A 25068-nucleotide genomic window follows, 5' to 3' on the forward strand; every position below is an offset into this window, starting at 1 on the left:
GAGCCACATAGCTCAGATCCATTTTTGAATCACAGCCTAAAAATGGAAACTGTACATATTTGTTGGGAACTAAGTGTCAAAAACATAGTACACAAGTATTGTATGAGAGTGCTGGTGGTACCTAGCTAAACAGGACCACACATCTGTCTCAAATTATTATAGAACATTTCTCAGAATAATATGTTCATGAGTCTGAGCTACAGAAGGTACTTGTCTGGTGATTCCAGGTATGATGATATATGACACAACCTTATCTTCTCTTCATGTACTTTACTGTAGATGGGTCTAAACTGTGAGGGGGAATCATTATTCCACTGACAAGAAAATTCCCTGTTCGGGAAAAACAAATAAAATGTTTACTTGTCATATAATGACACCTCAGTATATAAGTGTTTTAGGTCATTATTGCACTCTGCAGTCTAAGAAGTTCAACACAATAGTCTCAACAAATACAGAATATAATGCAAAATATTAGACTCTGGTAGTGAAGGCCTAGGAATCAATGCTTCTTGTTCCTATGTATTAAAGATATGTCTCAGCCCCCTTTGATATTTTATTATTAAACCTTCAACTAGTAACAGGGGGATCAGCTACAAAACATAGCTATTCTACCCTCAGAAATGTCAGTACAGCTCAAATGAATTTTAACCTAAAACTTTAGCCAGAAAGCATGGCAATATAGTTTTGGCATACTATAACTGAGAAAAAATCTTCTGGTGAAATAGGAAAGGATTGTTACTTCTGATGCAATGAGAAATCAGTGCACACATATTATAGGCATTATATTCACCTAGCCTTTTCAGCACAGGTGACATGCCCCTCCACTGGAAACTGTATATAATGTCAGATTTACAGCAAAACTATTGTTACTCACCCGATTTCCCATCTGTATGTAAAAGGTCATATGCCAGCTACACTAAGACATTTCAGAGTTTTTTTTACTGATATAATAGCAACACAATAAACCTGAATTCTGGATATAGGCTGCACTTCATCAGCCTGAACGAGAGTTGTATACTCATACCCAATGGAAAATCTGGATATAATGCAACTTAGTATCCTGGCTTATTCTAATGGCTATAAAACCCTGTTAGTGGAGATTATCAATACACCATTATATCTCTTAAACAGTCTGACACTTTCTAACAAATCTGGATATTCAACTATAAACGTGATTTTAGGTGCAGAGGTAATAGAACAGCTGCACATGGAAATTGAGGCCATAGCCTAAATTTCTAGAAATGTTTTCTATTTTTTTCTGTAATGGTATTTAAAATGCTAGAAAATATTTCATGAGTTTAAAGAAACAGTGGTGTTGATTCTTATGCTACATAAAGCAAAATATATACAGGATTGTCTATATTATGAATTGCACCATCCCATTGTGAAAAAGAGAAAAAAATGTTCATGTCTGCTTTGAAATGGATCTAAAGCCATTTTAATGAAGGAGGCTTTGAAATTATAACACTAATTAACTATCTGAAAACCAAAACACGAATTGTGTCATCACTGTTTCTAAACATGCAGCAATCACTAGCTTCAGCTCCTTTCATACACATGCTGTCTCAGTGTAATGTGCCCCCGTGAACAGGTACATCCCATAGAAATTTCACAAACAAAATAGCTACACTGCTCACCCCCAAATAAAATTCAACAGTAATCATAAAACTGCTCTTTTGCCTTCACATATAGCCTGACCACCAAAACAGGATAAACACAATCAGTATACTTTTGATAACTCATTGAGAAGAAACTGAAAAGATATAATAGCCACAATAATATATTTCAACTTGCTTCTGTCAGATGCATATAAGTGCTCCCTGAAAAACCATATCAATAACCATTCTAGAAGAGTTGTGTAACTGTGCTGTGGTTTGCTTACTGCATACTGCCTCACCTCTACCTCCAAAACTACCCAGCTTCTGTGTATACCTCTGATTTCTATTTATTTGTATTTGTTAACTGGGTACATAAACTAGTTCAAGGAACCATATTTGTCATGGTCTGGATGAAAACAGTCTCTACAAGAGCAGTAGCATACATAACTTAGAACATAAAACTTACAGCAAGAAATAAAACTGCAGCGGTTAAATCAAAAGTGAAAACAATAATTACAGCAGTTAAATGCCAGATTACAAACTACACATAATTTGAACAGATATTATGGGAAAGCAGTAGTTATGCAGTAATACATGATAACAATTGTTTTAGGTAACAGCATATAAATATAACAGAAGTGTTAGAACAGGGAAAGAGTGACCACAATAATGGATTTCATCTTATAGTTTAAAGTCACATATCTACTCCCTCACTCTCAAGCTACAATATTTTTCACATATATCATGTAACTGGCTTCTACTTTCATACACAGCCTGCCAACCCCCCGCAAAAAAAAAAAAAAACCTGCCACTTCTGTGTATATGGCTGATTTGAGATTACGATGAAAGTGAAAAACATGGTGGCCTCACTAATGAAATTCAATTTGTTTTCTTTATACACATAAGCGTGCTCTAAGAGTTCATATTGGTGTTCATTCGGGTCTATGTTTGGCTATCAAATGGGCTAACCATTGAATGGCTGAACATTGAACAACAGGCATTGAAAGTTCACTCACCAAACTTTAATTTCATCGACAGGGTAAGTAGCCACTTGTCCAACACTTCCCCATCTCACACACAAAGTGCTTCAAACCCACCAAGGTGGGGGGCTTCACCTCATACCCCCCACACCCCCCTTACTATATATATATGAAATGTGAGTCCACATTACAGTGTAGAAAAGGGGTTTGAAACACTTCCATGTGTGAGACGGGGAAGTGTTGAACAAGTGGTTACTTACTCTTTTTTTTAAATGAAAGTTCCCTGAGTGGACTTTTGATACTAATTTTTAGATATTCAGCCATTCAATGGTTAGACCATTTGATAGCCAACAACGGATCCGTTCATTCAGCAGTGTAACTCCCTTGTGCTTTCAGCCTCTGTAAAATGTGATATCTCCTAATGCTAAGAATAACATGTTTTAACTTAACATGACTGTAGATAAAGTAATTAATTTTATTCCAACTCCTCACTGCAGAATAAAATCCGGCTTTTTATACATGTCATGTATGGTTTGATTTATTTTCCATAGTTGTAGTAATTTTGTTTATACTCCTGCATAGAAATGTGTCTTCATACCCTTCTGTTAAATTCATTTGCAAATTAAGTCAGGCTACTCAACCACTGTTTCTTCAGGGACAGAAGCCAATGCACATGATGAGAAATGTATGTTACAGTTTTTAGCTATTCTACATAAAATCATGTGATGAGGTTCTCTCTAATGTTTGTCTCCCATATACCACAGAACTACTGGGCCTAAAAATTTCTCATCCTAATATAAAGAATTGCCAGAAGTAAACTTGCAATCATAACAGGCATAAAAGTAAGCGGCATGCTAGATTGAATGCAAGGAATTTGCTGCACACGGCAGTTTTGACCTAGTACATTTATTTTTTTTTGTTTTCCTTGAAGTCTGTTCTTCTTACCCATACTTCCTTAAGTCCTGATGAGCAAAAACTCAGGAAGACACAAAAACAGATAGAGTATGTATGCACAATGAGCTAAATAACCTTGTTTATGATGCAGTCCATTTCAGAGTATAGTGTAAATGTTGGCAAACAATATGCAGCATACCATATAGTATACCCAGCCTGAACACATTTGTGTTATCTGACTGGTCACTGCTCAGCTACAGGATAAGGGGCTCCTGACCCTTCATGACTCCTGAGACCTCGTAGGTACCAGCAATGCCAAGATCTGCTGTCCACTACTCCACCATTACAAAAAAAAAGAAAAAAAAAAAGAAAAACATTTCTGTTTCTAGCAATTTAAATGCCTCAATGTCCTGATTACCACCCCTTTTCGCAAGTAACCCAAAGCCAGGATCAATTGGGTACATTTATAATGATGACTTCCAAAAGTAAGTCTCTCATTGGCTAGAATTGCAAACCAATGAAAGAATAGAGGTTGCAGCCCACCATGATAATGCATTGCAGCAGCCAGGAAAATGGTGGGTCATGCACCATTTTAAAGGAGTCTGAATACTCTGCTGTATCAGATATGCATACAATTAGCCACTGCTACAACCCCCACAAGTCAATAAAATTACCTTCGTCATAAACAACACACAATGAGTCCCAATTGGTTTCTAAGATAACATCATAATACAAACTTTATGTGTTGAATTTAAAGAAATCCCATATACTAATATATTTGGAGGGTAGATGAACCAAGGTTATAAGTTACAATAAATATGAAGATCGTCTCCATACTCATAAAGCAAACTTGGTCTGCTGTCACAGTAGTCACTGGTATTTTACATAATCAAATCAAGTTAAGAGTGACATTGAAATGTTGCAGTACATCATCTGTTAGATAAAACTGTCTATTCTAGTTAACATTTTACAAAGGATATGAATATCTTTAGATTAGTTAGTTCCTAAAACTTCACACTGATTACATTTTAAACAATAATCACTCTCTCTACTGAACATTTATTAATACAGCAGTAATGTGTATTGGTGAAAAATGCACTCAGTTTGCATTGTTAGCAATACTTCATCGATGATATTCAAAGCATCCTTAAGTAATGTTAATGATGCATATCAAACTGCATGATCAGAAAATCCTTCTAAAAATTTGTCATCTTGACCTTTTTTCACAAATGAAATCAGTCTGGCAAATTAAACAACAAACGAAAAGTTTTAGTCCAGTTTTTGGAGCTGCACATATGCTGCTCTTTACATTTTGATGACGCAAGAGAAATTGTATCATCCAGTTTTATTGCTTATTTTGCATTTGTACTTAAAATTCGAAAGTTTTTAGTAATCTAAAATGAAAGACATGATAAGAAGAGTTTGTCCTATGCATCTTAACATTTTTAATATTATATTTCAGCTATCTTAGATCAACAGCTCTTTAAAAGCAAACTTTTTAAAAATGCAGTTCACCTTATTCAAATACAGTTGCACTTCAGTAAATTGTTAAAATAATAATTCCAGCTTAAAATGAAACTAACCTGCAGTTAGAGCATGTGCTTAGCAATTTTTGATAAGTTAGCTGGAATTAAATGCATTCATTGATTATGGTGTCATCTGTGCTGTAGGCTACACCAAATAATTAATACTACATCTCATTCTATAATCACTTACAAGAACACATCCCTATTTTGTTTAAAACAATAGTCAACCTGTGCTTCTAAGAAAATCGATGGTTTGTCTCAGTCAGACAGTATTTCTCTCCTTTGCTTACAGTTAAACACAAAATATTGGTTCTGACAAGATGGATTTTGCAGTTTCCAATCAATTTAAACTAAATTAGCTGCACAGAGCGCTATAACATTAAATTTATTAAGGAAAATCATCAGCAGCTGCTAAAAGATGTACTCTAAACTATATATACATTTTTTTTTCTGAAATCTAGAGTTATGCTGCCATCTCCTGGCAAAGGTAGAACATTGCTTCAGGCTGCTTTCATACAGTTTGTTGATTTTGCTCTATGAGAAAGCAAAATTTTGATTGTGAAATGTAAAAGCGTAATTCAAGAATGAAAATGTCAATTAGTACTTCCACTTGAAAATCAATAAGTAAATATCAAATCTCATTTATAATGCAGACACTAGCTGGCATAATGGTTATTGGAACCATTCCTCTTAGTTCTATTAATTTAGCTCTGCATAAAACTAACCACAGAGTAAATTCACATATGCAAAAATGCACATGCACATGGAAATGTATAAGCATAATAAAGTAAACTTCACAGATACAACATCTTATTCTATAAAAAAATGTAACAATAAATTGCAAGCATATCAAAAATTTACACTTTTCATTAAAATAGGTACACTAGTGACAGTACAAAAATGGTTAGAAATTGTCTACACTATAGATAAAGTGAATGTATTTAGCTCACAGATACAACAAATTTCCACTGAAGTACAGAATTTACAATAATTTAGCTAGTGCCACATTTTAATTAAAGCCACCCACCCCGCTACATCTACCAATGCTAGTAAATCGCTCAACTCCAGCTCACTAACTGACTGGATATTAATCTCAGACCCACATAAATATCACAACCCTGAAACACTGCCTGAATCCCTAAGCGATCACTCTCCAGTAAAAGTTATAAGATTCTCTCCACACTTCTCTAGACCATATAGATACACTGAATGTTGCAAGCTATCCAACTTTTACCCTGAAACATTTAATACCCTCCTCTCCAAAATAAATTGGACTTTTCTGACCAATCTCCCTCTAGACAAATCAGTAAACACATTCAACTCAACTTTCCTAAATATTCTTAACTCACAGGCTCCCTTACATGTCAACTCTAACATAACCCCCTGGTTAACTAATGCTACCTGCCCCTTGATGAAAACAAGAGATAGAATGTGGACAACCTGGGTAAAAACTAAGCTCCTCATTCACTTATAGAAATATAAAGAACTCAGAAATCTTGCAAAAAAAAACATATAAACAAAGACAAAAAAGATTTCTATAATTACCCACCTACTTCACAAAGATTAAATCTCAAGAAGTTCTGGCACTCAATAAATCAAATACTTCATCCTGGTAACCCCTCATCTCCTAATCCGTACCCAACAAATACATCCCAAGAGACTGCTTCTATCTTCAGTTCCTACTTTACTGAATCCATTAGTAAGATGATAAACCCTGTCCCCACTGCTGATCGGCCTGCCTACTTCCTTCAGATAGCAGCAGACTCTCCAGCCCTCCCAGTCTCTGTTCTGATAAACCAGCCAACCTCTGAATCTAAAGTCCCCTCTATATGGAAAGAACTTTATACAAGACCTATACACAAAGGACTCGATAGACATCACCAATTTCAGAACCATAGTCATCCCGTCACCTGTCTCAAAAATATTAGAAAAATGTGTGCATAAGCAAGTCATGGAACATTATTGCAAGAAAATCTGCTCACCCCCACACAACTTGGCTTTTGCCCAAAACATAGCACCACTGCTGCCCTTCTTTCCTTTACTAACACTATTTCTCTGGCCAGGGATAACAATAAACTAGTGTTATGCTTATTCCTAAATCAGTCTAAATCATTTGATACTGTCTATCACCCCTTTCTTCTGGACAAACTCACTAACCTTAATTTCTCCACCTCTATCATTGCCTGGTTTACTAGCTACCTCACAGACCGACTTCAATCAGTAAAATGGCTTTCTGCTCTCTCTCCTCCTCCCTATCAAAATGGGTGTCACCCAATTATCTATTCTTGGTCCCCTACTCTTAAATAGCTTTGCTAATCAACTCTACACCTCCTGCCCTCAGTCAACCCTCATCCAATATGCTGATGACTCTACAGTCATCACCACTGCTGACACCCCTACTGACTTACATTCTATTACTCAGCAATCCTTCATCTCTGTTGAGTCTTGGCTCTCTGAAAATCAGCTAATTCTGAATCCAAACAAAACAAACTCTTACATTTTCTTTCAAAAAACCTACACAACCATAAAACCACTTTTGTTACCAACTATCTAAATAAAACACATATCATAGCTGAACCCTACACAAAACTTCTAGGGGTCAGAATAGATGACCAACTGAAATTTGATTTGCATGTTAATAACTGTATTAAGAAAACTATTCAAAATCTTGGCCTCATATATAGAAATAAAAAGTTCCTATTAAACAAAGTTAAAGACTCCATCTCTCATGCATGTCTCCAACCAAGCCTATTGTACAGCTCTCAGATCCTCTCCAACCTCCAAACCTCTCTCCTAACTAAGCTGGAGAATAATGATAACAAAGTGGCCAAATGTGCTGCAAATCAGAACTATAGAGCTCATCACTGCTTCCCTTTAAAACTTTTGAACTGGCTTGAATTATTCCACCAGCTTCCTCTCTCTCAGTTTCAAATTGTTCACTCTATCCTGTACCAAACAAATTTCTGTCCCGACCTGTCTACTCTAATCTCCTTCTACACTTCCTCTAGAGTTCTCTGAAGCTCAGACTAAAACTTTCTACAAATCTATAAACTTAAAAGCAAAATTGGTCAAATCCTCTATAGTTACCACCCTACCATCAACTGGAACAAACTCTCATTGGAAATTAGATCACTTAAACAACTCAATGAATTTAAATCAGCCACCAAAGACTACCTAAAAAGTCACTGGTCTTGCCACTGTACTCACCCTCAATAAACTGTTTTCCTCTCCTATTCTAACTTACTATTTGTCTTTTACTGGTTTTATTTCTATTAAGTGTTAGCTCTGTTTGACATCTTAACTAGCAATTTTTTTTTCTGTCCTAAAAATATTCTCTACTTATATGCTGCCTCTATGCTCTTCCCTAACAGTAACCTCCTTGACTGTATTTTAAACTTAGTATACTGAATGATAAACTTGCATACTGCTCCTACACATATCTTAAGTGTAATGTCAACTGTAGTCTCTATGCTTTACTATTTCCAACTTAAAAATGTTAATGTTTTGATTTTTGATATATATATATTTTTTTACTTATACAATTTCATTGTAAATTTGTGGAGCTTTTCTCCCCGGGCCTCCACTTAAAAAGGGCTATCAGCTCAGTCGGACTAACCTGGTCAACAAATGTAAACTAAATAAATAAGTTGGTTTCCTACATATTGTACTTTCATATATATACTCAAACTTATTCTTAATAATAATGACATCCAAAAAATTTAATTGCTCAGTATCCATCTCCATGGTGAATTTTAAAAATGTGATGGATTTTTTATATAATCCATGATTTTTTTCTAATTTCTACTTACCTCCCTTCCAAATAGTAAAAATAAAATTATGAAAATAGTCAACTAGAACCACTACCATAAAACTATATTCATAAATATTGGCACCACTGCTGACCTATTGCCACATATCTGGTTTGTTAATAGAACTCATCGTCAAGATATACATAATTATTGGTTAGTACCATTTGCAAACCACATGTTATTATATTGATGTCATCCTGGCTGAATTGTTTCTTACTGATAAGGGCCACATTCAACCAGTTTAGCCCTTCTTCATGTGGAATCGATAAAAATAAATCTTTTATATCAATCCCTACCAATAATGAACCCATAACTTCCAAGAAGTGGCAAAAATGTATCAAAATATGTTTCTTGCCCTTAAAAATTTCTTGGCATCTACAAATTTAGCTAAGGGCTCAGTCATTGAAACCTCAGCTGCCACTACAGGTCTTAGAGGGGGATCACTTATCCCTTTATGAATCTTTGGAATATCAAAGATAGATGGAATAAGGGACTTTTTTACCCCTGTGAATTCCATAGTCTTGGTAGGAATTTTATATTCCTTAATATCTGATAGCCACACATTAATCTTACAATAGACTAGGTTACCCTTATTTTAAATGGAGTGCAAAAAATGTGCTAACTTTTTGGAGAATAATTAAAGCTATCCATAATGACAACCCCACCCATGTATCATGTTTCATTATTCTAATACTTTTATCATTTAACTTACCTAATTATTTCCTTTCTTCAACAGATAAACTATAAAAACACTTTTTAGTGTGCTGATCATACCACTGTCTTATATCGTTCTCATACAACCTTTCAAACAATTCAACTGATGAGACTGGAGGGGGGTTAAATACACTCTTCCTATACAAACCTGACAATTAATCATTCTGTTGCTTATCATTGTCAAAAAAACCTTCCTTCTAAAAATTTTCAGTTCTATGACACTATCCACCAAACCAGGCTTCTTCAATGGTACAAAAGTGAAACCCTTGTCAAACAAATCCCCATAAATGGGAGTAATTTGTAGTTCACTATAATTGTATATTTTAAATACCACAAAAGTATGAACATATACAGAACCTGTATTTGCCCCTAAAAGATTCAACCTTGTTTCATCCCTTTCCCTTCTATTTGTATGGGAAATTGTAGGGAATATTTGCTTATAGGTCAATGATTCATCTGGTCACCAGACTGATGTTTATGATACTGATTCTTATTCTCCATCAGTCACAATGACCTCCGCACCAGTTGCCATTGCTCTAACAAAACTTCATTGTCCAGATGATCATCTTCCACATCAGCATCAAATTCACCTCTAAATTAGTTAAGTGGTGATCATGCCAACTTCTAGGTTTACCTCCAGGAATGGGGAATGATGTTTTTTTTCTTTATAATCAAACTCATTCTGTTTTATTTCCTTTATTTCTTTTTATCAGGTGCAGTGCTGCTCTATGTTCCTAAAATCTTTCTTATACTGTTCTCTATATCTATTGTATAGCAATTTATTAATAATCTCAAGCTCGTATGCTCAAATTTCACTTTCTAATTTGGCCATGTTGCTGTTATTGTTTTTAATCAACAACTGAATGGACTCAAAACCCATGCAGTCAAACAGCTGTAACAATTCTCCATACAGTACACATCCCTCCCTCAACCCATTCGGAAATTTATAGACATGGAGTGTCTTCAGCACCTGCCATTTAGCAATACAATCATTAAAAAAGGCATTATTAAACTGAAGTCTGTGGCATTTTTCAGAAGTTTTTCAAAAGTGAAAATCTTAGTTTCTATGGATTTGATATCAGTTAAGACTGACCTGGGGACTTAAGGTGACCTGCTATTGGGGCCAATTGCTGATACATTCTCCATGGCTCCTATCAATAGTCTCACCTGCTCTCAGTAGCTGTTCAGCAACTTTAACTATTTGGGCTCAAGTGCTGGGCGCTGGAGGAGTTATGTCATTATCTTGATTTCCAGGGAATAAACAATTAGAAATTTCTTCAGACATTGCATTGTCCCTGCACATTTGTGCCCATACATTGCACATTCTGACCGTTTTAGTCAATACCTCGATAGACAGCTGTACCAATAAGGTTAAATCAGATGCTCCATCTAAAACTCCTTCGTCCTTTTCTACAGCATAGAACTGACCTTTGTACCTCTCCTGAGACATAGTAGTGGGCTGAGAGTAAAATGTAACAAATAATCATAACACTTTCCAAACACTAAAAAAAAAAAAAAAAAAAAAAAAAAAAAACAACTACAATAGATGTTCACCCACCACACTGCTGATAAATAACTATTATCCAAGTAGATATCATCCAGTTTAATTTGATTACCAGTGGAGAACTCTGCAATAACCAAAAATTAACATTTCTATTACTTGGCAGATACGTTCATGTTGCTCAGTTAATCTTGGCTGATGTCCATTCCCACATCGGTTTTATTTTCTTGTATTCCCTTACCATATGAATATAGTTAACAGGCTTGATAACACGTGTCCAGATGTCATAACCCTTTTTTTCCTATTCCTAAATATATCGGGGGTATTGCCAAGTATGGATGAGCTTTGTATATGTAAATTGTGTATGACAGGGGTTCCCAAAGTGTGCGCCGCCGCACCCTGGAGAGCCGCGGCTTCCTCACAGGGGTGCCAAGAACTAATAAGCTTAGCCGCAAAATAAACCACAAACTAATAAGCTTAGATACTAAACTTATTAGTTCGCTGTTTATTTTGCAGCACACTAAAGGTTATAGTAATACTATTAAATTATTTACTTCTGTCCAAAAGCCATGAGGACCACCTTGCTTTTCTTTAGTCAGGATGTTTGTAATAGTTTTTCATTAATTGTTTTTCTTAAATGATGTGTAGGTAGGTGATTAACTAATACATCCTGTACTTCCTGGAAGAACTTGCGTGATGACATCATATGTTACCGCAAACTTTGAAGTAGCTACCTGAAAATGTCAGTTTATTGATGTTCTTGGGTAAAAGTTTGTGATTGTTTTAAAGACTATTGAAAGAACACAGTCATTCTTTGGGTAAGCTATGGCAGCAATTACAGTAGGCAGTAAGCTATCCCTGTGGGTACAGAACAAAATTAAAGGATCTGCAGCCTCATTGCTACTGGCACTGTAGAAAAGTGTTTGCTGCAGGGTCAACTAAATGGTATGGTGTGGACTTTGAGGAGTTTCAACTTTTTGTCATCCAATAATGCTTATGCCCGTCATTGTCCTTTTTGTTGCGCGAGACTGAGGCTTGGTTGGCACGGTTTGTTTGCTATCCCTGAAATGGTGTGGTATTCGAGGATCACAGAACGTAAGCAAATTGATAGTAAATGGGACGGATCAAACCGATTGATAATGTCTGATTGGAAACCAAACAGACTGAGAAGATGTAAATATCTTTCAGGATCTGGCATTTCGAACCGCTGGCTTTGTGGATTTTCAAGAGGTGCTTTTCCTTTTCAGTTTATTTACAAAATAGAATGGATGGGTTTGCATTATATACACATAAAAGTGTTGCATAACTACCCATAAAGTACAGATAACTAGAAATTATGATGCCATGCTTTGCCACTAAACAATGACACACACAGGGGAAATACAAGTATAGCTAATTCACTGCAGCAGTACAAATGCAGGTAGTATTTTTCAACAAAGATAAAAAAGTTCATGGTGGTTCTAATTAGTCCCCAGTTAGTTAAATCTATTTGTGATGATGTTATAGTACATAGTTATGACAGGTTGCACTGTACTAAGAAGAAACATTGAAACTTGATTTCTTAATGTAATATGGTTGATTTAGAGAAAACACCCAGTGAAGCTAAAGCAAAGTCTTAACTTTATATAAATTAAATTATAATGTTAACACTGGGACCATTAAAAATGATCTCTGTCATCACTGGAACATTCTTAAGGCCATGCTGAAATATATTTTTCATTTTTTTCATACAAACAGGTATACACATCAAAGACATTTTAGAAGTTGATGACACTTGTATTTCCATTTATAGTCACAAGCAGCAGGTGTTCATTAACATAGGCATAAAAAATGTGGGCTCCAGTGTTATGTTCATGAAATAATAAATGGATGGCCACCAGAAAGCATTATAATTGTCCATTCATGTGGTTTATTTACTCACCTGTAAGGTGTGATGATGTATGACTGTTATGTCTAAAAATATATGGGTATGCCAATGCTAGTAAAAGAAGTTTAAAGAAAGTGCATTTTAGAAATTCATTGCTTTGTTAAGCTTCCATAAATTCAAATTTGGCTCCCATTGGTGGTGTTGATTTGGATTATGAAGGAGGTGCCTGGGAAATGCTATTAGAAAGCATAAAGTAAGATGGCAGATGAAATTAAATGCTATACCACTTCCCAGGATTAATCACTCCATTTCAGTTAACAATTTCTTAAAATTAAAGGCAGACACACTATAACACTTTTTAATATTTCATTTAATGATGTAGTTATTAATACTGTATATTTATGAGATGGTCTGCTTGCTTTAAAGTTATATATTTGGCTTTTATTAATTCATCTTCTGATTTGGTGGTTCAAGTCACATGATTTAAGTACTTCAATTATGAGGCTATTAATTCTGAACAAGTTTTGTACGAAGTTTTAAAATGAAAGGGTTTAACTAACTTGTTAGAATAAAATACATTCCAGTGACTCAGTTTATTGCTCTGTTCTGCTTAATCTGACCTTGGCAAAGTTCCAACATTGTGGAAGTAAATAATTAACACTGGAGCAAAATGATTTTTCACGCACACACAATGTTATCCACCATTACTTAACAAGGTTATGGTACACTGAGACCAGTTAGTCAACACTAACAACAGAACATACCTAACTGCTCTCGTTTTCAAAAGCCAACCTTTACATATCCAAATAGTCAGCATTACCTCTGACGTGTCATCTTTCATAGGCTGGACACCACACAGCTGTAAGAACTAGTAACTTGTGTAAATTATTAAGCTAATGAGTAAAATGTCAGCCACAAACATTGAAAGATAAACAATACAGCTCAAGTTAAAATATTTTCTTTTCAAAGAAATATGCACAGAGTACAGCACCTGTACAAAGAATAGAAAATAAACTGAAAAGTATGTTCAGAAAAATCTAACATCTGTACAGGAAACTATTTGCGTCTGGATAAAAGGTATACTGTGATTTCTTACGGTTTTTGACATTTTAAGACCATAAAATGTTCAGAGGGATTTTGAAAACGCAACATTAATATAAGCGCCATTTAGTCTCATATTTTAACAGTTTCACCTAATTCACATTACCTTCTGTTTTTATTTTCATTTCTTACATTGTAATTCATGCTATCTGATTTTAAATAGACTTACTGAATCATCTTTTAGCCCTTGCATGTTGAGTCCTCTCTCCAATCTCAGGTGATTTGTCATTCTGGTTTCTGCAGTCTCAAGTGTCAATATTCACTCTGTTTCTTCAGTCGCAGTGATTTTTGTCAAACAAATACAATGAAATTATTCTGATATTTCCTTGTATTTGTATGACAAAAATATCACCTTTAGGAATAACGGCTTGGTAACTTGCAATGCTGGCTGTGGCTTAAGTGCCATATGCACTTGTCCATGTTTTTACCTTGTTGAAATAAAATTAAGTGCTCTCCTTCTATATATTTTCCTGGAGCCCATCAATCTTCATGTTTGACTTGTACCTTTTGTTTTCCAAGTGACTGTCTTTCTCCAATGGCACTAAATTGACTTTAGTGCAAGTTAGTCTTGTGTGCTTGGACACTTTTATAGCTAAGACTCTCGTTTTAATGCTATCCCAAACATTCCACTCAGCATGTTTAGTTGTTACTTCTTTGAATTCTTAGAAGATCCTTAAAATCTTGGCATTTGTCTGACTCCTGCATCAGTCCACTGTACGTGACAATGTATAAGTTGATCCCCTCTCCATGCTGCTTCAGTTTAATTACATTCACTGTAAAACATGGATTATCAGGCAAATCAGAAGCAAGTCGCTGTTCACTTTAGTCATGCCGTGAGTTTCATTCTCAGATTTTATTTTAATTTTCCTGTTGTCTGCCCTCTGAATTTCACATGGATAAAAGGGAACTAAACAAAATGGCTGCCTACAATACTAGAAGTCTCCTAGTTTAGGGAGATAACAAAGTCCAAGTTTGCAAATTTATATTTATTAGTTTGGCAGATCCACCACTACTGACTTTGAGCATATTCTTTGATCTTTTCTCCACCTCTGCGTTTTTCGCAGTAAAGGTATATGAAAAGATCTATGATGTTTACAACTTGGTATGCTTTCAGCATACTCCTGTCTAATAGTGGTTGGGTCTTTGTCCATTTGTCCTGCCAGTACCTGTTGAATTAGTGGATGATGTTCCAAGTGCAAATCAATTGTGAAGAATGCAATTAAAATAAAGTTGTGCAAGTACACAGTGAAAGTACATGGGGGTATGCATGGTTCTCCTACAATTATCTATGCTTCTGTGGTGTAATCCCAGTTGTTATCACTGGGATGGGTAAGGACAGTCTAGAACCAAATGGGATAGGTTAATTCAAGCTCCAAAAGAGAAACAGTGTAGTTATACAACATTAGTTTGATAAGTTAATACGACTGTTTTCCATAGAAATCAATCACAATTTCTTAGCCCTGAACTGAAATTGCAATGGACATTAACTTTTTCAAAGTCAAACTGAGGAATGTTCCTCATGAGGTATGATCCCAGTTGTATACATGTGTTATTTATTTTTACCTAACTAACCCTTTTAATTTAAAAAAAATTATTATTTCGCTAAGTATACTTGTTAGAATTTGACGGGGGGGGGGGTGCCTTGGGAAAACCTGGATTCAACAAGGGAGCCGAGAATTAGAGAGTGCTTTTTCTTATTTGATACTCCCCAGGTCACCTCAGATTCCTGGCTGCTTCTGGTCATAGCTATGGCTTATTTTGATAGTTAATTTTTAATAATTGATCACCCTTTGAAGGGTGTGTAGACCTGTCTGACTCTGGTGGCAGCATTAGTATATGTACTGGGGAGGGGACACAGCTGGAAGTCTGTGTCAGGCTTGCCATAAGTGTCTGAGCATGTGTGATTTAAATTTATGTATGAGTGAGTCAGAGGTCTTAAACTGGAACACATTGCTCTGAAGTGTATAATAAGGGATTACATTTGGGATGGTCAGAGGTATATAGTCCAGTCCCATGAAAGAGAGAATGTTCCTGTTGTGTTCATAAGGGAAATTGTGAAATTTTACTCTTATGTGCTCTGTGCTTTGGTGTTTCCTGTGATGCTCCCACACTGGAGTCAGTACTGATGATTGAGGCTACTTAATTACTGACCCAGGTTTTAAGTGGGGGACATCACATTTATTGTTGGCAGTCTGGTTGGATATTAGCCGGATGGCACACTACTGTCTCTCCATTTACTGATTTTTGGATTGGCCCGAATTCTTGTTTCTAACCATATCTTCTCCTTTGATTTTCTATGATTGTGATTCATGTAGAATTTCTCCTCAAACCATGGTTTGATGGAACTAGCTAATACTTTCTTAATACTACATTACAATAACACCTACAAATCCATTTAAAACATGATATGCTTATCTTATCCCCTGACCTATAAATACTATTGCCCTAGAGCAGCTATTCCCTATTCCCATAAATTCAGGAATCCCCATGCTCCTTGCTGCAGTGTTTTGTACATATTATTTCAAGACACTCCGTGTCTTTGCCCTTGCCAAAGGTAATAATATTTTCCCTTATATATATATATATATATATATATATATATATATATATATATATATTTTTTTTTTATAGTTCATTATAGCTCAAGACCATGTTATATGTGAGGGATTCCTTATGTAAATAATATTTTTGGAAGGAAAAATATTTTAGTCAACTATATTCTTGACAAGAAGGGAAGACATTGACATTTCCATGAGCTAATTTCTTGAGTAATATTCTGTATTTGTGGTTTTGTATTTAGATCTACTACCCTTCTCAAGCTGGAGGATAAATTAATCCCCTAAAATGATAGGCCTTTTTCAGCCTTTATGAGTAGTCAGTTGGGAACAAGCACTGTATAGATGGGGTGAGTGGGACAACTGCATAATTCATACTACTGAAGGAAGATGCATTGAGAGTGGCAATGAACTAAAATGTATATAGGTGTGACAACAGATTCCAATCAGGATTAGTTTTCTGCCTTACACTGACAAAAGTCTAGGAGAGCTCCAGCACCACTGCGATCCTGAATAGAATTAAGCAAGCATCGTGAATGAATGGACAAACTAAAGTCTAATGGGAAGTTGGATTTTCATATTTTTAATAAGGAGAATATTTAATTCAGATTACCTGTCATATATGTTAACTCAGTTGGCAGTGAAAATAAAATATTCTTTAAAAACAGAATTGCTGTGAGGCTTAACTGGCTAAACAATGAGCAGTATAAACATAAACTAAATTAATATGCATCCCTTTTTCAGGAAAATTGCACATAACTTCCTTTTAAAGAATATGACTGTCTCATACAATTACAAGCCACAAACTCATAATAACTTAAACTATTTGCAAAGATGATGATTGCTGGAAATTAATGAAAAAATAAGGATCTTACTATCCATTCATCTGTGAGTGGAGTGTAAATATTTGTTTTTGCAAGCTACCTTTACTTACTTTGTTTGCCTTTGACACGCTTCCTCTTCTCCCTGATTCTTCATCTGACAGTTTGGGACTGCTGAAACTGTCCATTGAATGTGCGGAGATCGTGTGGCACAGTTCTTCAAACGAGTAATCCTTTTCTTGGCACATTTTGATTTCACTGAGTAACTTTGACAGCTCACCAGTCACAGCATCACCTGATAATAATTCAGAAAATCAACAAAAAAATGGAGATCAGTAGCCTGGAAAACACATGAAGAATATAAAAACAAAATTAACTAATTAAGTATCTTATATAGACAAAGAAAAGAGTTTTGTACAGGGAGAAAGCTTTTCCATTTCAGTTTATGAATAAGTCCCCCTACAAAAAAAAAAAAACAAAAACACTAGCTGTATGACTCATCAAGACCCAGTTCTCTGGCATCCTGCTTCTAAGAAAGACTTAACCCATTAGGTTATTTTAAGTAAGGTGCTACAGAGGGTAAACCACCCTCCATCTGAATGTCTGTGGAGAGGGGCTTGCCTCCAATAGCACACAAATCTTTTATTTGAAATCTTTTGTTTCAGTTTTCAATTGAAGAAAAGCTTACTGAAAAAGACCTCAGATCCACATACCATATCACCCTAAACCATTCTGCAATACCTATGGGGTTCTGTACTGTTAAATAGCATTATAATTTTTCTAAGCCCAGTGTGTGCACCTCATATTGACCCATGTCTTCCATCACTTATGAAACTAAGTCATGATTACATAATACACAGAGCTTGATGTTTCTAATGAGGTACATGATTATTATTGGAAACCTACACAGCAGCATTCAGGAATCAAACCACTGAGCACTTTTGCAAGTGTTGACAACACTGTATTTATTTTTCAGTCTTTAAATTCATAGCAAGGTTAACTCCATTTAAATGTATAATAGGGCTAAGTTCATGGCGATGAAGCTGCATTAGAACATCATGATGTAGGAACACTAATTTATAGATCTTAATATGGGATATGTCATCAGAGACAGCAGCAATGCCCAAAGCAGAACAAACATGACAGAAAAGGGCAGGGAATGCCTTTATTTATTTATGCATCTATCTATCTATCTATCTATCTATCTATCTATCTATCTATCTATCTATCTATCTATCATCTATTTATCTATTTATTTATTTATCTTTGATTATTACTAGGAAAGTCCGACTGGGACAAAACCCTTTTTCAGAGGAGGCCAGAGGAGAAAAGCTCTACATTTAACAACAGTTTTGACATACACATAAAATACAGTTAACATTATATCAGAAGAAATACAAAATATAGGTAAGTCTACTTATATATGAGAAAACAATTACAATAGTTCACATAAATATAATTTAAGAACAGAGCATGTACGTACTCTGCATAGGTATATATGCTGCTGAACATTCATTAAAAATAAGTAATGGAGGCTGCTGCTATGCTGGGAAATGCTCGTGCAAGCAGTATAAATCAAAGTTATAGTAAATCAAAATAGCAGGACTGAGCGAAAACAAGTGTAACACTTAAAGTTCAAAGTACTTTATTATCAATAATTAATAAGATAAGTGCTTTCGCTGTGTAGCTTCATCAGATCTTACATTCATTCTAAGATTCCACATCTTATATATACACAGGTTTTAAACAATTAATCAAGTAAGTTAATTGGTATGATTATTTAAAGAGGCAGGCAGACATCAAAGACCCAGCTTAATATACAAATCTGATAAAGATAAAACTATTTAAAAACAATCTCATATATAAAGTATACATAGGAAACACATATACAAAAAAGTTATATATAAAAAATATATATAAAAACATATCGGTTAGTACATATATATTTGTAATTAAAATAGATATTAGTGTGAGAAAGATTCTATAGACAAGTATGCTTAATGTCTAACATATAAAATTTCATATATATGTATGTATAAATTAATATAGTGTCTTAGGAAATAAAGTAACCACACTACATGTGGTAACTAAATCTATGACGTAATGACATGGTAGAGATATAAAAGACAATTAGTTTACAGAGAGATAGAATACCTATTTCTAGGGGGTTTATCTAATGTTTCTACACTGTCTTAATTTTGGCTTGATAGAGGCCCTATCATTGAGGCCTAATCCTTTATCTGATCTTAGTAGAATTATCCATTCAGTTCCTTTCTGTATAGCATCCATTCTGTATAGATTTCCTGTCAAATTTAGGATGGCATAACATTCTTTTTAAGTTGTGTTTATTCTTAAAGATAAATCTCGGTGTTTCTCCTACTATCTGTTTAATTTCTTCATCTATCTGTAATATACTCCAGTGTTTGTCTATAATCTGCTTAATCTCTATATGATCAGATGAAAAGAAGGTGGAGAATTTAGTGAAAGATTCACTCATATTTTGTTTCTCACTATAGCTAGCACTGTTGGATCCAAAGTATGGCATAGCTGAAGTGGAGCGTAGATTGTACACTTCGTCTATCTTAGAATGTATTTCCTCTACTTTATATCCTCTGTTTAATAGTCTATATTTCAAATCATTTATCTCAGTGTGAAATCCCTCTTCCATTAGATTCAGTCTGGAAGCTCTAATAGCTTGTCCTTTCACAATATTTCTAAAGACAAAAGGAGGGTGCATATTGGATCTTAGAAGCAATGAGTTAACATAACATGTTTTACGATGAACTCCAGGGTTAATCTCAATTCTATCCTCTGAAAACTTCATGGTAAACTTAAGACATGGTATTAAATTGTTCATGATTAGGGTAAAATATCACATGTTTCTCAAAGAAATTTTGTAGAAATAATGTATGTTCTTCCCAATTAAAGAAACATATTGCGTAGCTGTTGCTGTCTATAGATGTTATCCTTGAACATAAAGACATTATTTTCTAAGACTAATTCCAAAAAGTGAACTATTAAGTCAATAAGTACATTGGTATAGTCACTATGATTTTTCAGGTACTGTAATGTATAATTCAATCTACTAAAACTTCATGACAAGCTGGCTAAATTCAACATTCAAACCCAATGACCCCTCTTCTTATGCGGAATCCTTTACTACCAAATCCATGCACACGTAATTGGCTGCATAGATGCATCTGTCCCCCTCCATAGTACATACAAAGCCAAATTTAGAAATAAAGTGGTGGCACCCAAATATAAACAGGCTCTACAATAGTAGAAAAAAATCTCATTGCACACAAATAAATGTGACTCACTAGATGCCAAAAACTTTCTTGGTAAACTTAACAGGGACCTCTAATCTTAAACAAATCAACCAAGACTGGATATGAGGTAAAAAAAAAAAAAAAACACCTAGGCAAAAATACAACCATAATGCCTTCTTAAACTACTGAAACCTCAGAAATCGTGCCAAGTACTGTGCAGAGCTAATAGTAATATTACAAACTCAGACCCAGAGGACATAGCCAATCTACTAATGATTTAGTCAGACCCCGTCTCATCCCACAAATTTCCAATTCACATACCAGCCTCCACACCCCCTCCCTCAAATCTCTCAAGAATAAGTCCTCAAACAAATATCCAAGGCTAAAAAAACTGCTTCTATGTGGCTTGATTACATACCAGGATGCCTACTGGAAACCTGAAACATGAACCTTCAAACTCTCTAAAGAGACTATTCAGTATTGGCCTCCAAACTGGCTTTGTGCTAGATAAATGGGTGACAAGAACAGTCCACTCCCTGCAGAAAGGAAGGTCATCAATGAACCCAGGTAATTATAGATCCATACGTCTGATCAGCCTCATCTGTAAGCCTATGAAAAGGATCATTATGGAATTAATAACTAAGGACATATACAACCTACAAATTCTTGAACAAGCCAGTTTGGTTTTGTCAGGGGCAGATCCTAACTATTTAACCTGGTTGACTTCTTCATGACAATTACTGAAGCAATGGATGAGGGGAAATCCATACACAGAGCTACTTAGACCTCGGAAAGGCATTCAACACCATCCCACACTCAGGTAGAGTTGATAAAACACCCAGTTAAAAGTAAATCACTACATAAATCAATGGATAGCAAACCGGCAGAGTAACAGAAGCCAGAAAGTCAGGCTGGATGGCTCTACCTCCTCCAAAAGACCTGTCACTAGTAGTGTACTGCAGAATTTAGTCCTTACATCCCTCCTCTTTGACATTTACTTCTGGGAGTAAAAAATAATGTTAAGGGTTTTGGCGAACAAATACTGCCATCATAAACTCTACAGAAGACACCACGATCCACCAAGAGGGCCTTTCCCAAAGAAATAGCTAGTGTCAAAACCATTGACTAAAACTAAATGCCAAAAAATGTATAACAAATAACATATAAAGCTATGTCAAACCCAGAGATGTTGGACATGCTACACCTAAAGAAATCCCAATCCCTCCAAGCTACACGCTCTAGGGACCTAAACCTTGTCACCACAATAAACAGGACACTATGGAGGGATAGATTCCTGTCCCAGAGACTTCCTATACTCTGGAACAAGCTACCCATCTATGTCAAGTAAAGTTCTTCATTAGCACTCTTCAAGAAAAATCTTGATGAGTGGATGGGAAATGGGAAATACACCCCAGGGATCACTTCTGTGTCTCTGATGGACAGTGGCACAGGAAAATAACTTTCTTGGGTGGCGTAAGCTATAGAACCTTGCTGGCTAGGCTTACGTAGGCCCTTGGGCTGATAGCCTAGTACCTACCTATGAACATATGAACCTATGAACAATATCTTTCAGCAAAGATGATGTTCCATGTAGCTATTACATCGGCAACACACCCCTGAAAATTGATCCAGTAGTTAGGGACCTGTGAACCTTTGTAGACGTGTTCTTCAATCACTACATATCTACTACTGTAAGAAAGTCCATTTTCATTGCACATGTTCTTAATAAGGGTATGGTGTCCAGGTCAAAGTACATGATTATTCCACTGTATTGAGCACTTATTAGGCTGATCATTGAGTATAATGCTCCTTTTGGTATGAACTTGTTCTAACAATATATACAACTTGAATCACCACAATACTTTCTCATCAAGAAAATCAAGGGCGTAAATCATTAAGCCTACACTGACCATCTCAAAGTCCTGTCTATCTTCTTGGTATCTTACAGACTACTGAGAGCCGATCTAGGCCTTACTTATAAAACTTCAATCAACCACATTCTTTCGGACAAACTGCACGGGTTGTAGACCAACACGCATTCAAGAGCTCTTAATCTCTTCTAAAACATAAACAGAATGTGTTAGACAGAGAGATATGTATCACAAAGAATACCACTAGAATAGTCTTCCTCTCCACATAAATCAAAGTGCATCTCTTACTCTGTTCAAGCATAATCTGGGTGAATGGATGGGAAATCACTGCAACAGTAATGAAGACACCAAGGAATAATTCAGAAAAACTTTAATGTACCACTGAAACCATACATTCACCTTTGTTTGGCACCTTTGTCCATTATGAATAAGGCTCTAGGCAATTCATACTTAAAATACAAGGGCCTTCATAGAATTATACTTGAAGCACAAGGCCCAAAACTTCTTAGGAATGCATGGATAGGCTTCTAAGGATCCTCTTGAATCAACAGCCTAACAAGTCACTATGAACCTAACAACTTAAGTTTCCTTTCATCAAATAAAAACAGTACAAAACTTGAAAGATATGGGGAAAATATTTACACCACAGGTGCATTAAGTGTTATTGCTATCAGTTACCCCACAAGTCAAAATGCCCGTATGATATCCAAAAACAAACTGATGGTCTCATTAGAGAAAATTCAATTGTTTGCTTTAGAGACAAGCTGTGTAAGTTATCAGAAACAGCTGACAATCTGGGAGTATATGTGATAAAATATAGTTAACCTGTACTGAATGCCTGCTTTCAAGGTGCTACTTCTGGTTGGTTGTAAGATGATCTGACATGGCTATTGCTTTGATTGATGAAGTAGAAGCCAAATGCTTGAATATCCTTTTTCACAAGAATATCTTTAGCATGCCGTCTCAAAAAAAAAATTTGCTGCAGTTAGAAGTAAAGGGAACAACAATGCAAAACATTAAAACAATATTTAACAGAAATTATCTCAATTAAAATTGGCCACTTTATGAGAAACAGTCCAGACAATAGCAACTTAGAAATAAGGAGCAGTTTCAAAGGAAACCAGCTTTCAGGGGAAGAAAGCATCAACAACAATGAAACACCTTGGAAAATTCTACTACCAAGAGCGAGATGCAGATTTGCCATTATTTATCCCCAGCAGTCAAAATAAGAGGTGAATTGTCTCTTCTCAGAAATTAATTGTGGGTGGTTAACATCAAAGGAGTGAGTCAGAGAGGGAACACTGGTGGGGATGTTGGTGGTGTGGGATTACTCTGTGGAGTTTTGTAATTGACCTATCCCAAGTCATATCCATTCTATACCAGAATGTCATCTTGGTTTGTCAGTCCCAGTTGTGAAACATCTTCTGAACATTCTGGCATTGACTATCAGTTTTGAAAAATATTCCTCTTGGTTCCAGGGGTACCAGATCAATGGAGAGCTATCATAAGAGTGTAAAATCTGAAAAACTTTGGGAAAATAAAAGAGTTCAAGAGGAATATTTTTCAGGTAGTGTACCTCCACATCTCTGTTTTGAAGTATCCCAGGATACTTGTAGGGTTGAAAGTGTAGATCTTCCATTTTCAGTTTACTACCTTGCCTTTTGCCCTTTCTTCCCTCTACATAGATAATCACACAACAGCACTAGTATTTCCCCACCTGAGTCTTACTGTTGGACAGATTTATCCCTGGCTGAATATCTATAGATTAAATCAGAATTCTCTACATATCTTTCACTTTGGCCTTCAAAATACCTTCCCCTTTTTTGCATCATCCAAGAACAGTTCCAAGCAAACTGATGTCATATCCACAATGATCTACACCCAAAAAGAAAAAAATATATGGTCCATTTTAAACAAAAACACTTATATTATCTCTCTCCTACAGGACAGGATTGAAATAATGATGGAATCTTTCAAAACAATGGAATAAACTCTTTAGGAACTAAATCATTCTATAATATATTGAGTTTCATGTCCTCCAACATTGTAATGGCTACTTATATGTGGCTCCACATAAGAAAAAAATATCAGTATCCGAAGAGCTTATAGAAATAGAAGGGTCAGTCACTAGAGAGCAATCTTCCTATTCTGTCCTCAGTGGGGGATGCAACAGTTATCCTTGAGCCTATATCTTCCATTTCTACCTCCTCTCCAAAACAATAAGTTAAACATAGACACCACATATGGCATTTGAGGGGGTCTACTGTCAAGAGATACTAAAGGAGAGGAGTCAGTTTCCACCCCAGAAGAAGGAGAAGAAGAACTGCATGCATGTAAAGTAGATGATAGCTAAGTTTCTATCTCTGAAATGCTTTCACAAAGTTCATCCATCAGGCACTGTACAGGCAGTGACAGACAAAGCTACAGTGTTGTTTCGAGTTCTGAGGCATATTAATGGAAAACTTAAAACTTCATAGGTTCATAGGTTCATACTAGGCTATCTGCCCTGGGGCAATTATAAGCCTAGCCCGATTCTGTATGGCTTATGCCACCCCTTGATTT

General features: G+C 35.6%; 1 protein-coding gene across 5 annotated transcripts in view; it reads right to left on the reverse strand.

Moving 5' to 3' along the window:
- ANKS1B (ankyrin repeat and sterile alpha motif domain containing 1B) overlaps window positions 1–25068 on the reverse strand; it is a 6771497-nt gene that overhangs the window by 6392856 nt on the left and 353573 nt on the right. For all 5 annotated transcript variants that reach the window (XM_044087908.1, XM_044087910.1, XM_044087909.1 and 2 more), the window contains exon 5: window positions 17480–17661. In XM_044087908.1, the coding sequence (XP_043943843.1) occupies window positions 17480–17661 (182 nt within the window). The remainder of the gene's footprint in view (window positions 1–17479; window positions 17662–25068) is intronic.

Source organism: Protopterus annectens, chromosome 11.part0 (assembly GCF_019279795.1).
Source record: "Protopterus annectens isolate FY-2018-M chromosome 11.part0, PAN1.0, whole genome shotgun sequence".
Taxonomy (NCBI): Eukaryota; Metazoa; Chordata; order Ceratodontiformes; family Protopteridae; genus Protopterus; species Protopterus annectens.